We start from the raw sequence: 15,942 nt of genomic DNA, 5'->3' as shown, positions 1-15,942 counted from the left end.
GTCTTTTTTGAATCAGGTTGGACAAAACTGGGGGAGAAATATCATTCAATAATTTAAAAGTCTCTATAGCAATTGTTCACTCATGACTGGGGGTGGTCACCTACTGTATTTTTCCACTTTGTGTTATTTACATATATATTGAAAAGATATTGTGTATAAGCTTGAAGAGTTACGTTCATTATCATAGACCAAATCCATTAAGTCAATTCCTGCTGTTTTTTACCATTTATGCTAAATTGTGTTCATATCTAGAAGCAGCTTACAACTTGCCACATATCTTGCAGAAATTGAAGACTTCGAGAGTTATTAAAGTTTGAAAATGGTTTGACGGTCTCATTTACTCATAAACTCTCTGCCAAATTTCTTTTCAGGTATAAATAAATTGCCTAGCTGTATATGTTACCTATTGTAATTAAAAACATTCATTGATATGCAAGTATCCTTACTCCTAAGCACGTTTACAACCATTTCACATTTATATTGGTCCACATAATATTACAGAGGATTCTTTGAAGATTGTTTCTACTACTGACATACTGCCTGAATTATCAGGGTTTCTGCATCACAATTAAAATCAAACCATTCGAAGAACTTATTTTTGCTCTAATACATACTTCAGTCATAGAAATTCAGCGAATAGAAAAAAGACCTTTCATCTGCAATTATAAAGTCATCTGAAAAAATAAAAATATCATTGAAATATAACCTTTCAAAAAGAACGAAGGTACTGCAGTAATTCAGAGTCACTGTGGTAACTTCTTCTTTTAATTTTGCTAAAGTACTTAGAAATTGAATTTTAATTGTTTTGATTACATTCTAGTTAAATTTGAACAGAAAATTTGTTGCAAGATTCTGATATTCTTTAGACGCAGTTTTATCGTATGATAAAGGTCTTGTAAGCATTCTATAAGCTTTTATCAAATCACAATCTTAGAAACTGACAATAAATATGTTATTATTGTCTAAGATATTTCCAAAAATTTCATTGAATGAGAGTTTGGTAAAGTGTGGCAGCAAATGAGCTTTCAAGCACACTATAACGTCTGCAAAAACTGTTTTACTATTTAGATGAGCAATTATAAATTTTTTATTTTTTTCTGAGATTATGTATTCTTTAATGTTATTCCGTAGTAATGGTGATCTCAGTTTTTGTATATTGGTAGATACAGTTTTTGTATGGAATGTTGACATATTTTCATCACATTCCGATGAAATTGACAGATCAAACAAGAGTCAATAAAGTGGAAGTTTGTGCAGCTATGGCACGTCCATGGTTCGTCGCTCTTACACATTTCCTTATACATATCATAGCATGGCATCAACAACACTATACTTTCTTACGGATTTTTTTTTTCTTGTAGGAGTTATTCTTGGAGGTGAAAAATCAACTGAAGTAACTACTAAGTATTACATCTGGAGTACCACAGGTGTCCGTACATAGGCCTTTGCTATTTCTACTATATATGACTGACTTCCCCGAAACTCTCAAATCCCAAGTTCGTTTACTTGCTGATGACACTGCTGTTTACCTTACTATTCGTAGCCCTCAAGATAACCAAGTTTTGAAGACCTAATAAGGCTGGAAAATGGGAAGAAATGTGGAAAATGGAGTTCATCTCAAGTAATTGTACTGTATTAAACATTTCTAGAAATAAGGAAAAAAATAAAGTTGTTTACTGTATACTTCATGGACATAATATAAGAAACAGTTCAGGCCGGATGCAAAATACATAGGCTTTGACATTTCTGATGACCTCTCCTGGAATAAACATATAAATAGTATAACATCTAACATCTAACAAAACTCTTGGTTTTCTTCGCAGTAACATCATCACGAAAAATGAGAAGATCAAGCAACTAGCCTATAATACTCTTGTAAGATCGCAGTCGGAATACACTTCATCTGTCTGGCCCCCTTACACCCAGTATAGCATTGACAAACTTGAAATAGTCAAACGTAGAGCCGTCCGCTTGGTTGAAAATAATTATTACTTGCAGTTTGCACACTGGCCTTCCAATCCTGAGGTCGGGGGTTCGATCCCCGGCAGCTACTCGGGAATTTTCAGAAACGCTTTTCAGTGTTTCCCACCTAACTAGAGGTGTACTGGTCAGGAACCCAGGCAATCCTTGCGTGTATCAGTGCTATCACGGGCCGATTAAAATACCAGGCTGTCTTTCGATGACACTCTGAATTAAACATAAATGTATCTATTTACAAATCTCTGTGTGGGTTTTCTCATCATCTCACGATGGTCAGCAACGCCTGTGTTCTGTAAGTGAGGATGAATTCATCTGTTGGCCTGCATTAACATGTATAGCATTGAACTGAAATGTCTAAACGTATGAGTACCTTGGTAAATAATTATTATATCAGGACAGAGTAAGCTCTATATGAAAAGAACTTTGGCGGCAGACCTTAGAAGATAGAGGAACTGAGACAAGACTAATTACTTTTTACAAAATTGTCAATCATTTAGTTGAAATCCGACTGCCGTCAGACATTGAGCACCCAATGAGAATGACTCGCCATACTCATCCCTTATCATATAGACAAGTCCATACCTCTGCCATTTTTTCATCTTTTTTTCCTTATACGGAAGTAATATGGAACAGCCTTCATCATGTTCATATACTGTTTTCCAACCTGATCTTGATAGATGCAAGCAGGCTCTGCACTCCTACCACAATCCCTAGATAGCTGAAGCAGTGTATTTTTTAAAAATCTTTTAATTAACCTTATGACGTGCTGTCGTCGTTTAACTTCTATCACTTTTGACAACTCTTAACTCTTATCAAATATCTTTTACCTTTTTCTCGCAATGACGGGCAGCTGCTAGTACTTAATACCGGAAAGGAGAGTTAAGCAGAATCAACAGATAGATTGTTTTCCCATTAAAAAAAAGAAAACTGTAAAACCTGTGTTATTATGCAACGCTTCACTTTTTGTACGTCACATCACATTAGTATTACAACAAGAGCTGTCACAGGAGACAGCGCGCTCGACTATTTTGATGCTGGATAGTGAAACTGGGTACATCTGAGGAAACTAGAGTTGTCACTGGAGTGTTTAATGACTCCAATTGTGGATGAAGATATTGCACAATAGCCTGAGTCTATGTCAAAAATATCAACTTAAAGTAGTAAGAGAGGTAAAGATAAAATGTATCAAAACACTATATAAGTAAGAGAAATAATTCATTAAATATTGGTGCCAGAGTTATGCACCTTGTGTCATATGGTGTGGGTGATGATGTTGAATAACTATTTTAAGTTTGAATCAAATCCATTCAGTAATAACAGAGACAGAGTGAAAGAGCATCAAAACTTTAACCTAAAATTCTAAGTAAAAAGAGGGAATAATTAATGAAAAATTGGTGCCAGAGTTATGCACCTTGCACCATATGGTGTGGGTGATGATGTTGAACAACTACTTTCAGTTTGAATCAAATCCATTCAATAATAACAGAGACAGAGTGAAAGTGCATCAAAACTTTAACCTAAAATTCTAAGTAAAAAGGGGAAATAATTCATGAAAAATTTGTCCCAGAGTTATGCACCTTGTGTCGTATGATAAGGGTAATGATGTTGAACAATTGTTTAAGTTTGAATCAGATCCATTCAGTAATAACAGAGATAGAGTGAAAGTGCATAAAACTTTAACCTGAAATTCTAAGTAAAAAGGGGAATAATTCATGAAATATTGTGCCAGAGTTATGCATCTTGTGTCATATGATGTGGGTGATGATGCTGAACAACTATTTTAAGTTTGAATCAAATCCATTCAATGATAACAGAGGTAGTGTGAAAGTGCACCAAAACTTTAACCTGAAATTCTAAGTAAAAAGGGGGAATAATTCATGAAAAAATGGTGCCAGAGTTATGCACCTTGTGTCATATGATGTGGGTGATGATGTTGAACAACTATTTTAAATTTGAATCAAATCCATTCAGTAATAACAGAGATAGAGTGAAAGTGCATCAAAACTTTAACCTGAAAATCTATGTGATAAGGGGGGATAATTCATGCAATATTGGTGCCAGAGTTATGGCCCTTATGTCAGATGATGTGGAAGATGATGAGGAATAAGTATTTCAAGTTTGAATCAAATCCATCAAGTAATTACAGAGATAAGTTGAAAAAAGAGAAAGTGCACCAAAACTTTAACCAAGGTGGGGACGCGGAAAGACGCCGACGCCGACGCCGGGGCAAGTAGGATAGCTCTCCTTATACTTCGTATAGTCGAGCTAAAAATGTATTATATCACCAAATGTAATTCCTTCGTACATGAACTCTAGACTACATAGACTACATGAACTCTGGACTACATGAACTCTAGACTACATGAACTCTAGACAATGATTTTATCAACGACAAATCTCTGTTTCGAATATATTGTTTCTTAAATACATTAACGTTAGGCAATGAACTATTTATCGAGAAAAATATGTAAAACAGAGATAACAAAGAGAAAATATATAAACAAGTGACTGGTGTGGAACCCCGGTGGTGCGGTTGCAGCAGTTTGTACAGTAAGATCCAAAACTAACATTACATGTGCTCAATGTTTTACATTTAAGCTTCTATATAGCTATAGGCAGACAAGAACTAAAAATATAAAAAAAGAAAACGCAGAAATAAAAACATAGAAAACGAACAGCACAAAAGGAGGAAAGGAGCAAATAGCAAAAACGCAAATTGTTAAAAGTAGGAAATAAGAAGCAAAAATCAAACAGAAAAAAAACACAATAAGCATGCCGCATCGGAATATCATGGAATATCACTAAGTCTACTGCTTAAATTTAAGATATCTCATTTATTTTAAGTTTTTAAAACTGCAAAAAGCGTTGTTGTCTTTATAGCGATATAAGAAGCATATATGTTATGTACATTTCTTTTTTTTTAAAGCAGAAAACAACATAATAAAAACGCAAAAGGTATATCGCACCGTGACTTCATAGTTTGAGCATATTCATACCAGTCATTACGTTGAATTTAACGACAACGATTCTATCACAGCCCGGTTTATTTCCCTATTAAACCATGGTGACCAACTCACGTGACTTTTCGACACTGTACACACAGAGAAAACGTCAGCCATCAGTTCTCCGAATACTTTTCTCAACCACTTCGCCCAAGTGCTTCAAAGTTGTGGGCTAACTGTGTAGAGAACGTGCACACGCAGTTGGGCGAAGTGTTTGATAAAAGTAAGGGTGTTGGCCACCTTGTAAGCAAAGAAGACTGGAACTTTGTGCTATTATGCAATTTTAACGTCATATAGCGTCAAACGTCATAGCCGGGTGCGCTGGAAAAGAATACCACGCAAGGCAGGTAAATATCTGGCGAATAACTTTAAAAATGTAGAAAACAATGCTTGATAAAGTGTTAGAATCAAAATAATATATCTCAAACATTGATTTGCCTTTCAATAAAATCTTTGGTGACCATTCAGATGTGTAATATCATATCTGCGCCCTCGTGATATAATTATTTCGCATCTGAACCCCAAACAATGATTCTATCCAACGACAAATCACTGAATGAGATCAATTATTTCTTTACTAAACAACAGAAATACCTTAATTCAAGCCAGTTGCTGAACCCATTTACAGCTGGGCATTCTCGATGCATGACTTGCCTAAGGACACACCGCCATGTAAGTAGCCAGAGATCGAATCTGAGGCCGTGATCCACTCTATAGAAAGGTGTTTTATGATCTCGACCAACTCGTACACACTATTAAATGAACAAGAACATTTTTACACTAATACTAGTATATAATTAACTCAATCCAAACGAAGCATACATTAGACTATTAAATGCACATCGAAACCAGGGATCGCGAGTTCGATCACCCGCTCCTCCAGTTAAAAACTGCTAGCATCGAGATAAAGAGTCCCGTGTATGGGTTCTTTATACCTGACCAGGGAAGTTTCTGGAATGAGAGCCTCTTCTGTATCTTGCATTATGCTCACGCACATGCTTAAATTACTTACAGACTTCTGGAGGGTTTCAGGTGGCGACTATATATATATAGAGAGAGATACAATATACGTCACCATTACTTCTTAACAGTCTCTATCGCAATGCAGATTACTTTGATTTCGTATCAGGCAGATAGAGAAGCGAGCGGAGATGTCATTGTTCTATAGATATATAGATTTTCCAGAGTATTTATCAATTTGGAAACATTGTTTCACTGCTGTTACAGGTCACAAACCGGTAAATAATAATCCCTATATATTTTATATAAAACTGACTTCTTTTAAGAGCTGCCAAACATAGCTAGACCCATTTCAGAGAACATATCCTTACCCCATTTTAAAGAATTATGATAAAACTGATATAAAATGAAGAAAAAAGTAGGAGTCATGAGTTGTCATGTATATTCTGAGAGTGATGCTTACTGTAAAATCACACCAAAATCGCATTGCTGTGACCTGGAAGTACTACTCATACTAAAACTGAGTTTCACTTTACCAAATACAACCTCCTCTCCCATTTTTTCCTACCAAAATGTCAAAAATACATCCAAAATGAAATTTGAACAGAAACTAGCTTTAATTTAGACCTCTGTGGCCATGCCAAGTGAAAAATTAAATGCACATCGAAACCAGGGATCGCGAGTTCGATCACCCGCTCCTCCAGTTAAAAACTGCTAGCATCGAGATAGAGTCCCGTGTATGGGTTCTTTATACCTGACCAGGGAAGTTTCTGGAATGAGAGCCTCTTCTGTATCTTGCATTATGCTCACGCACATGCTTAAATTACTTACAGACTTCTGGAGGGTTTCAGGTGGCGACTATATATATATAGAGAGAGATACAATATACGTCACCATTACTTCTTAACAGTCTCTATCGCAATGCAGATTACTTTGATTTCGTATCAGGCAGATAGAGAAGCGAGCGGAGATGTCATTGTTCTATAGATATATAGATTTTCCAGAGTATTTATCAATTTGGAAACATTGTTTCACTGCTGTTACAGGTCACAAACCGGTAAATAATAATCCCTATACATTTTATATAAAACTGACTTCTTTTAAGAGCTGCCAAACATAGCTAGACCCATTTCAGAGAACAAATCCTTACCCCATTTTAAAGAATTATGATAAAACTGATATAAAAATGAGAAAAAGTAGGAGTCATGAGTTGTCAGTATATCGAATGATGCTTACTGAAAATCACACCAAATGCATGCTGTGACCTGGAAGTACTACTCATACTAAAACTGAGTTTCACTTTACCAAATACAACCTCCTCTCCCATTTTTTCCTACCAAAATGTCAAAAATACATCCAAAATGAAATTTAAACAGAAACCAGCTTTAATTTAGACCTCTGTGGCCATGCCAAGTGAAAAATTAGAGTTCAAAAATCTGTCCGCCATTACACGACCAGATGGCTCCCACGCTGGTCCCTTTACTATAGTTAGGCCTACAGGCATCTCACTGGCACTAAAATTGTCATATTTTCAATATGTCACATTTTAAATGAAGTCGCATTATAGAAAGTCACCCCTCTTTGCATGGTTGTTGAGGCAGACCGTGGTATATTTACACACTGTGTATTAATTTTTATACTTATATAAAATGTAATTAAGAGGAATTAACTTTTCAAGAAATGAGCCGCGCCATGAGAAAACCAACATAGTGGCTTTGCGACCAGCATGGATCCAGACCAGCCTGCGCATCCGCGCAGTCTGGTCAGGCTCCATGCTGTTCGCTAACAGTTTCTCCAATTCCAATAGGATTTAAAAGCGAACAGCATGGAGCCTGACCAGACTGCGCGGATGCGCAGGCTGGTCTGGATCCATACTGGTCGCAAACCCACTATGTTGGTTTTCTCATGGCACGGCTCAAATATTGATTGTTTTTGGACAGTTGATCTTAGTAAGGTTCAACATAGATAGCGAGCGAATCTGAAGAGATATGAGCTAGACCTAAGTAGAAAACTGGTTGGTAACACAAACACAACATAGAATACTCTGGTATACCGTTCTTCAAATATCCATTGGGGCGGTGAATGCCGTGACACGTATATCATTACTACACCACTGATTTTATTGACCAATTCTGTAATCGCCGTAAAACAAAGAAACTTGAACAAGCATCATATCGTGCGTTTGAAGTTAAACGTGCAACATTCTAAAACAGTCGCCAGTGAAAATGAAAGAATGTTATTCTGAAGCGAAGACTACAAACCCTATGTGACAAAATTTCTCAAAATCGCTTTTAACATCAGTTCTAAAGTATGATTTAAGTTCAGTTGACAACTTGGTATGATTAATAAATATATCACAGGGTAAGATCACATTTCTGCATTATATTTCACGATATCGTGCCATATCAAATTATGCAATGCTTAAATAGTCTATGATTAATCAAACTGGGATATTGACCTTTATCGTTTGTCTAAACTAACCCCCGTTGTTTTGATAAAGTCAACAAGGTAGCAAACAGTTTTAAATGAAACATCAACACCTAGCATTATACCGGCTTCTGATATACTGGGTTACTATCGATTAGGTTTACAGGCACTAAAAGACAGTTTAATGCTATAACGGATTGTGACTTGTTACTGAAACAACTGGTGTGAGTAGTTTTTTTTTTGTTTTTTTTCATATTATGTCGAATGGTTTAGTTGGAATTGTACAGTCCGTTTGCATGCAGAATTTCTTTTTAACAAGCATGCATGTTTTAGAGGCAGAGGGGACAGTATTTTGGTAAACACATATTATTAAAGAATTTGAAAGAGCTTTGTAATATGTATTTTTCAAAAGATATAATAAGTTGAATACAGTTGTACATACTTTCACTATTTTTCAGATTGCATTAATTTGTAAGCATTAGAATTTATGGAGGGAGGCATAATGTGTTCAGGGGGTATTTTGTGAAATAATTTTATTATATAAAAGTTTTGCCACTGATATAAAAAAAAAGACGATTGTACGCTTGGATCCTCCCATCTTAATAGGTCAATACAGAAAACAAAACCCTTAAATAAGGTTTTGTGACAACATTATTCCATGTATTCTAATCAGAATTATTATCAATACTTTTCAAAACTTTGAATAACGATCTGACGACCACTTAAATACACACATCGTCCTTTCAAGATATATGTTTACAAGTTAGATAGTATTTATTTTTAAAGGGGAATGCTTACAGATAAATGCTATTCTGTAAGTGTTTTTTCTTAAACCATAAAGTCAATAGTTTGGGAGAAAGCTAGACTAGTAATTTTACTGCGTGATTCACGCGGTAGAGAGTTTTTCAATTTTTACCGGGTTTGTGGATGTGCTTTCTATGACTAAATACTTTCTAGAACCTTTTGGATCTACTTTTGGATTGTTTTCTTTAACAAAAGTATTTCTAATTTACGAAAACTTTAACGCAAATCTGTCTGTAAAAAACTAGGATCTGTTCTATGTATACTTATATCCTACTCTTGAATTTTGCAATCATATTTCATATTGTTCTTTACTGACGAAATAATATATTTTGCCATATTCGTAGTAACTGCTACCCTTCCTAGAGAATTACAATTCATCCTAAAAATGTTGTACCCATGCTCTCGTCTCTTAAAATAATGCCATCTTTTTAAGCACCTGTAACATTTCTACAGATAAAACAGCTGTGATTTTTCATTTTTACAGCTATGAGTTTTTTTTTTACAGCTGTATCTCATTTGCATAATTCGAACTGTTTTACAGTTGTAAATCGAAATATACAGAGGTAAAATCAATGTTATTATATAAAATCTAGGTGTAAATTTGAAATAATCCCGACTGTAGTTTTCAACAAGAATACGGGTACACGCGGCGTATTTCTTTAAAATATCGTCCCTACTTTAATCAAGAATTTTTCAAATAAATGAGTACTCGGTTATATCGATTTCACGTGTTGTAAACGGCTTATGATATTAAGCCTCCATAAAAACGGTAGCATCTCAAATATTAAAGGGCGATTTATTTAAGCTTTTCAAAAGTAAAAGTAAATAAGCAGTCAGTGTAAAACCATAAAAATTCTTAATTGATTACAGATAAACTTTGTATGACAGGGATATGATACATGAGTACATTTTTAATTCGATGAAATAAAAAACTGAAGTTTTACTTTGAGAAATGAAGCATAAAAAGTGATGTATAGTTAAAAACTGTTAATTTATGAAGAAATTTGGGGTTTTAATGAATAAAGGTAAGAATAAACATTTTAGCTACTACATCGTATTTTCGAACTTGATTATAGTGTTTATGACAGGTCATGTCTTTAACAAGCTTAATTTCAGTCTGATTTTTTTTGTTGGGTTTAACACAATTATAGGTCATATGTCGACTTTCCACCTTTAATGGTGGAGGAAGACCCCAGGTGCACCTCTGTGCATTATTTCATCTCGAGCGGGCACCTGGGTAGAACCACCGACCTTCCGTAAGCCAGCTGGATGGCTTCCTTACATGAAGAATTCAACGCCCAGACTAAGGCTCGAACCCACATCGGTGAGGGGCAGGGGATTTGAAGTCAGCGACCTTAAAATTTCAGTCTGAATGTCTATGTGTATTGAATATATCCACGAGTATCGTATACTTGTTGTATTCGCTGTTATATTTGTAATATAATTTTTTCAAGTTTTCATATATAAGCCGTGCCATGGGAAAACCAACATAGTGGGTATGCGACCAGCATGGATCCAGACCAGCCTGCGCATCCGCGCAGTCTGGTCAGGATCCATGCTGTTCGCTGATAGTTTCTCCAATTCCAATAGGCTTTAAAAGCGAACAGCATGGATCCTGACCAGACTGCGCGGATGCGCAGGCTGGTCTGGATCCATGCTGGTCGCATACCCACTATGTTGGTTTTCTCATGGCACGGCTCAGATGAACATGTATTGTTTAACACGATCTGAGTAGTTATGAATATTAAATGGCCACTTCCCTTTGTAAAAAAGATTAATCTGTATTCCATACTTACTCTCAATGCTAATATTTTTATTTTTTTTTGCATTCGGATGTATGGAAATTCAATAAAACGTGGTCTAAATAGTTCATGATTCTTTAAAAGCACAAACTATTTAAGAAATTACATTCCGTTTGTAAAAATTAAATATATGAATAGGGGTCTCGTAGGAACTCTTAGAATACTTCTTAATAAACCAAAATGCCACCAATCTATTTTACTCACATAATGTACAATGACGCGTGGGTTATATACATCTTTAAACAATACTTTGATCTACATTTCATACTTATTCCGCTAAGATAAATTTCAATACCCCATTTTGATGGCTAGATGGCGATAGCTTCTGTATTATATTTCTTCACACAATATTCAATCGGATAAAAATAGTGGTTGATTATTCAAAATATACGTTGCCAGTTTTAAGGACAATAGGATATTATGTCTCACAGGTTCAAGTGTTAAATTGTTGATTTGTAGTTCTCTTTGCGCTTGAAAGCCAAAAGTTTAAATTTCGGCAAATATGACGGATAAATATTTTCATAAGGTATCAGCGCTCTTTGTATCTTCAAGTTTGTAAATCTTCAATTTATGCGAACTTCATTTTAACAGATTATACTGTAGTGCGGTTTTGAGGGAACTGTTAATTTTGTTTTTTATCATTAAGTTCTTTTTCATTTTCAATTGCAGTTGAATATCAGATGAACTTATTTTCGAGAAAAGGGATATTGTCAACGGCTGTGTAATAAAAGATGACAGACTATACCACTGTATTGCTGCAGCTTTGGAGGTAACTTTATGATGCTCGCTGAAAGTCCTACCGGGCACGAGTCCCCGCTATTTTTCCAAAGCGAGGGCGCGAGAAACAAGAGGCTTGCTGACGTCAAACGAGGGACTGACTACTATAAAAAGCTTGATAACATAGCCGAAGCGCAATGGAAAACGAACGTTCCAACGTTCCCAGCTGTTCCGCGAAAGATGTCTTTCCTCCCAAAAATAACGACTTCCGTTTTAAGTGAACCGGAATCGGATGCACGTCGTAGTCAGATGTTCAATATGACGTCAACACCACGTCAGAGTATTTCAATGATGTCAGGTACCGCAAGCACTGTGACTGGGTATGCTGGAATTTCGAATAGTCAAATGAGTTTACCGTCACATATTTCCAGAATTATCCAACATAAGCCGTCTGCTATGGATTCTTTGAATGAAACGCCGCGGGAAACTGTTGATCCTAATTTTAATCCATGGGGAACCAGTTATTCCCCTTTGGAGGACCAAACAAAACTCACCGCGGATGATATGAGGCCGCGGGAAATGCCGTTTCAGTACAGAGATAACAGAAAAATCGTGGTGAAACCAATACCGCGGAAATCGATGCCAATGAGCCGCGTTGCAGCTCACGAGCGCCAACGCCATCAACGTACTGTCACGAACTTCCGGTCAAGAAACGGAACCATTCGAATAATTAAACCACTGGAACCATTGCCGGAAATTGAAAAATATCACAAAAATATTAAGCAAGAAACTTTTGATCTAGAAAACATAGAACGAGAAAAAACATTTATGATGTTAGAGAGAATCGACAGAATCTTGCATCCAAATAAGAAATCGCCAAGAACGTTGTTGGGCTCAAGTGAAGAGGAAATCCCAGGTACTTCTGATTCTTCCGTGACTTTAGCAGACGACGGAAAAGACTTTCACGATACTCAAGTAGTTAATATCATAGACAGTTCTAGACGTGCTTCCAAAAGTCCCCCAATGCTAAGTCCGCGGATTACGCCGCGTATGGAACACAGTTCGCGTTCTAAAGGACGCAATTCTCGTTCTGAACGTCCGAAACGACCAAGAATCCGGTTCCACAACGACCCATTCAAACAACGACCACCAAAGACATTCACTGACGTTCTCCAGTCCTTGGAGATATCCCAAGAAGACACTGACCTAAAATGTCAAGCATGGATTGATAAATGTCTGTAAATCCGTCAAATTCAAAAGATGTTCCTTTGGTGACGTACACGTTTTAGCTTAAATACAGGTTCAGTAAATGCAATAGATTTATGGATTTTACATAATAACTTAGCTTTTGACTGCGGATAGTTCATAATTTGTCTAATAGTTTTGAGAATTAGAATGCAGAATAAGTCTGATATGACAGAAATATTGAAGTGCTTGTGGGACAAAATCTGCAACGGTTCCACAAAACCCAAAATAACGGCAAAGGAGATATATTGTGGCAGCGTGTGTTTGCTAAATAATTCTGCCAGTGCAAGGTTTGTGTAAATATTGAAAACAGCCGTTTTCGAGGAAATAAACTGGGTTTTTTTATGACTGAATTCGGTTAAAAAATAATTTGTTTCTGGAAGCACAGCAACTACAACCAGTGACATAAATTGCAAATTAGGCCAACATCCAATAAAAACTTTAGTGAATATATAAAGCAGACTGGTTGTTTGAAATACCCATCAACAAATACATGTCAATTATATGAAAAGATATACAATGGGGAATGGGTAAGGAAATAGGTGGGGTGGGGAGCTGTGTGAAAAGGGGAAACGACCCCGTTTTTTACAGAAATACGCTGATAAATGAAAACAATACGCTTTTTAAATTATTTTTTAAACTATTTATCTGTGATATATTTGTCTGTGATAAAATATTCTCTTCTATAGTGTTTGTGCCATTTCTATTCCATACAAGATTCATTTCCTAAGAATATTTAGGGTATACATATGATAAAGAATATATGTATTCTTCCTTAAACGCCTAATATAGTCGTTTCTTTTTGGAATTTTAGACATAACTGTGCAAACTAATTTGTACATACTAGATTAAATCAAATCAAAGTTACTAACTTAAAGGATATTGCGCTTTTAATTCACGCACACGTTAACATATACTAGTATACGTAACACTTCTCTAGTAAGTCAAGAATGTACTAATACTTTGTTAATGCTTTTTTTGCCGGGATGGTGGGGGAGTTATTGGAGGAAAACTTTGAGAGCTCTAGCAAAGTCCTCTTACAGTTTTTGATGGGAAACTTCAATAGCTCTACCAACGATTTCGAAGTATTTTTTCAGTTTTTGATGGAAAACTTTGATAGATCTATCAAAGTTTTCTTTGTTTTTTTTTTATCGGGAAACTTTGATAGCTCTGTCAGTTTTTGATACGGTTGTGACAACTTGCCTCGATGAATATGGGCCAAGTAGAAAACACATTAATATACTGTAAACCATGATTAAAAATAATCTTTTATTGTGACAAAAGTGATACGTGAGGGCAAGTGGTTGACAACGTGCGAGTTATAGATTTCTATATAATCATTCGTTATCAAAGCTTCAATGATTCCTCAAGGAAGATACAAGCAAACAAAACTAATACCTTTGCAAACATACCAACGAGTGCAGTTTTAGTTGAAACAACTATCATGAATAGGGTATTACAAGCCATTTCGATTTTCATTCTTATCCGCCACATTTCTGTAGATACCCAAAAGTATGTAAGAAACTTTTCACAGACATTCTGTCGGCAAAGGTTTATGGAAAGAGAAAATAAAAGACTGCGTGAAAGCAGTTTGGAATAAACGTATTTACGTGTTTATATCCATCTTCAGGTGTATTTAAACACCCAGGTAGAATGTCTATAAAATATTAGGTGAGATATTGCATTCTTTATATATATGCACTATGTAAAAGTAACGAATGACTGTAAGCCATGCAATCACCGCAAAATCATGAAAACATTATCAACGACTTTTAAATTCGGAGTAAAGTCGGAGAAAGTTTGGTGAAAATTCCTTAGGAAATGTTGCGAGCAGCTTACCACACAATTTTGGTAGGACTAACTTGAATGATGCTAAGGATATTCTAATTTACCATTTTCCTAAAATTTCTCTACTGTATAAAACAGTATATTCACGAGTATTGTGATAATTTTGTGACACAGCTTCGGTATAAATCATACCCATTGAGATACCCGTTCCCTCTTGCCAACTCTGCATAAAAATTGACATCCATATTTACCTCTGCATTTGATGCGAACCGTGAAACATATTTTTTTTTCGAAATTGCTGCCGGAATGGCCTAAAGCGACGTCGCTCAAAATGAATATAAAGCAAAATTTCTCCGACAAAACAAAATATGAGTAATCAACACTTCGTTTGAAATAGATAATCCCAGATGCCAAAAACATTATAATGTTATACTTTTTGTAATTATTCAGAACGAGCACTTTTGTCAATGCTGTACGTGGATAAAGATTTTTTTCTGCCATGACAAAGATCATACTCGACAGCAGTGACAGGCGGGTAAGAGAGGTGCACGTCCATTTTCTTCATCTTAAATGAATGTTTGACTGCCAAGCATCTTGCTACAAGTATGGGAACTTTGGGAAGTGAAAACGCTTGAAAAATTCCAACACCTCAGCTGAGAAGTGCCTGCGTTCGATCTTAACCTTACACAAATTATATTGATACATTTCGATGAACATTTTACTATAAACCTTCGCTATTTCGTAAATATTTGCCTGTATGTTTAGCATTATGTTTTCTGCTTGCAAGACATAATTCAATGATATATAAAAAGCAGTCTGCATTTTATAGTTCCAACTGCTTTACGGAAGGCCATTAAGTATTACCTAGTAACTGATTTAGCCCTTACCCTGCTAAATTACTAGAACAAACTTGTCCACAGAACCATTAACTGTTAAAAGGGATGCTTACCAAAAAGATACTGACTGAATGGGGAACAGAGAAAATCTTGATCAGACTGCACGGATGTGCAAGCTGATCAAGATCTATACTGGCCACAAAGGCAGAATCAATCCTGCCCAGCACGATAAGGGTTAAAACAAAATCGTAAACCTGTTATGTATGTATAATTTTATTGTTATATAATAAACAACAGTCAATGCTGCACTAAAATACACAAATGCTGCATTGTTTTGGGGTTGATATATAATATTGACATAGATAAAAACTCGACCATAAG

General features: G+C 35.7%; 1 protein-coding gene across 3 annotated transcripts; it reads left to right on the top strand.

Moving 5' to 3' along the window:
• Positions 1-8,441: 8,441 nt before the first annotated feature.
• On the top strand, positions 8,442-13,623 carry LOC123523377 (uncharacterized). 3 transcript variants are annotated; one of them, XM_045301059.2, is made up of 2 exons: positions 8,442-8,593; positions 11,645-13,623. In XM_045301059.2, the coding sequence occupies exon 2, from the start codon at positions 11,753-11,755 to the stop codon at positions 12,932-12,934; it is 1,182 nt and encodes a 393-aa protein (XP_045156994.2). In that variant the 5' UTR covers positions 8,442-8,593; positions 11,645-11,752; the 3' UTR covers positions 12,935-13,623. The 3 variants fall into 3 exon arrangements, with proteins under 3 accessions (XP_045156994.2, XP_045156995.2, XP_045156993.2); XM_045301060.2 differs by lacking the exon at positions 8,442-8,593 and adding an exon at positions 10,087-10,198; XM_045301058.2 differs by lacking the exon at positions 8,442-8,593 and adding an exon at positions 11,348-11,501.
• Positions 13,624-15,942: the final 2,319 nt, after the last annotated feature.

The sequence above is a fragment of the Mercenaria mercenaria genome, chromosome 3 (genome assembly GCF_021730395.1).
Source record: "Mercenaria mercenaria strain notata chromosome 3, MADL_Memer_1, whole genome shotgun sequence".
Taxonomy (NCBI): domain Eukaryota; kingdom Metazoa; phylum Mollusca; class Bivalvia; order Venerida; family Veneridae; genus Mercenaria; species Mercenaria mercenaria.
This window is presented reverse-complemented; position numbering and strand designations above follow the sequence as displayed.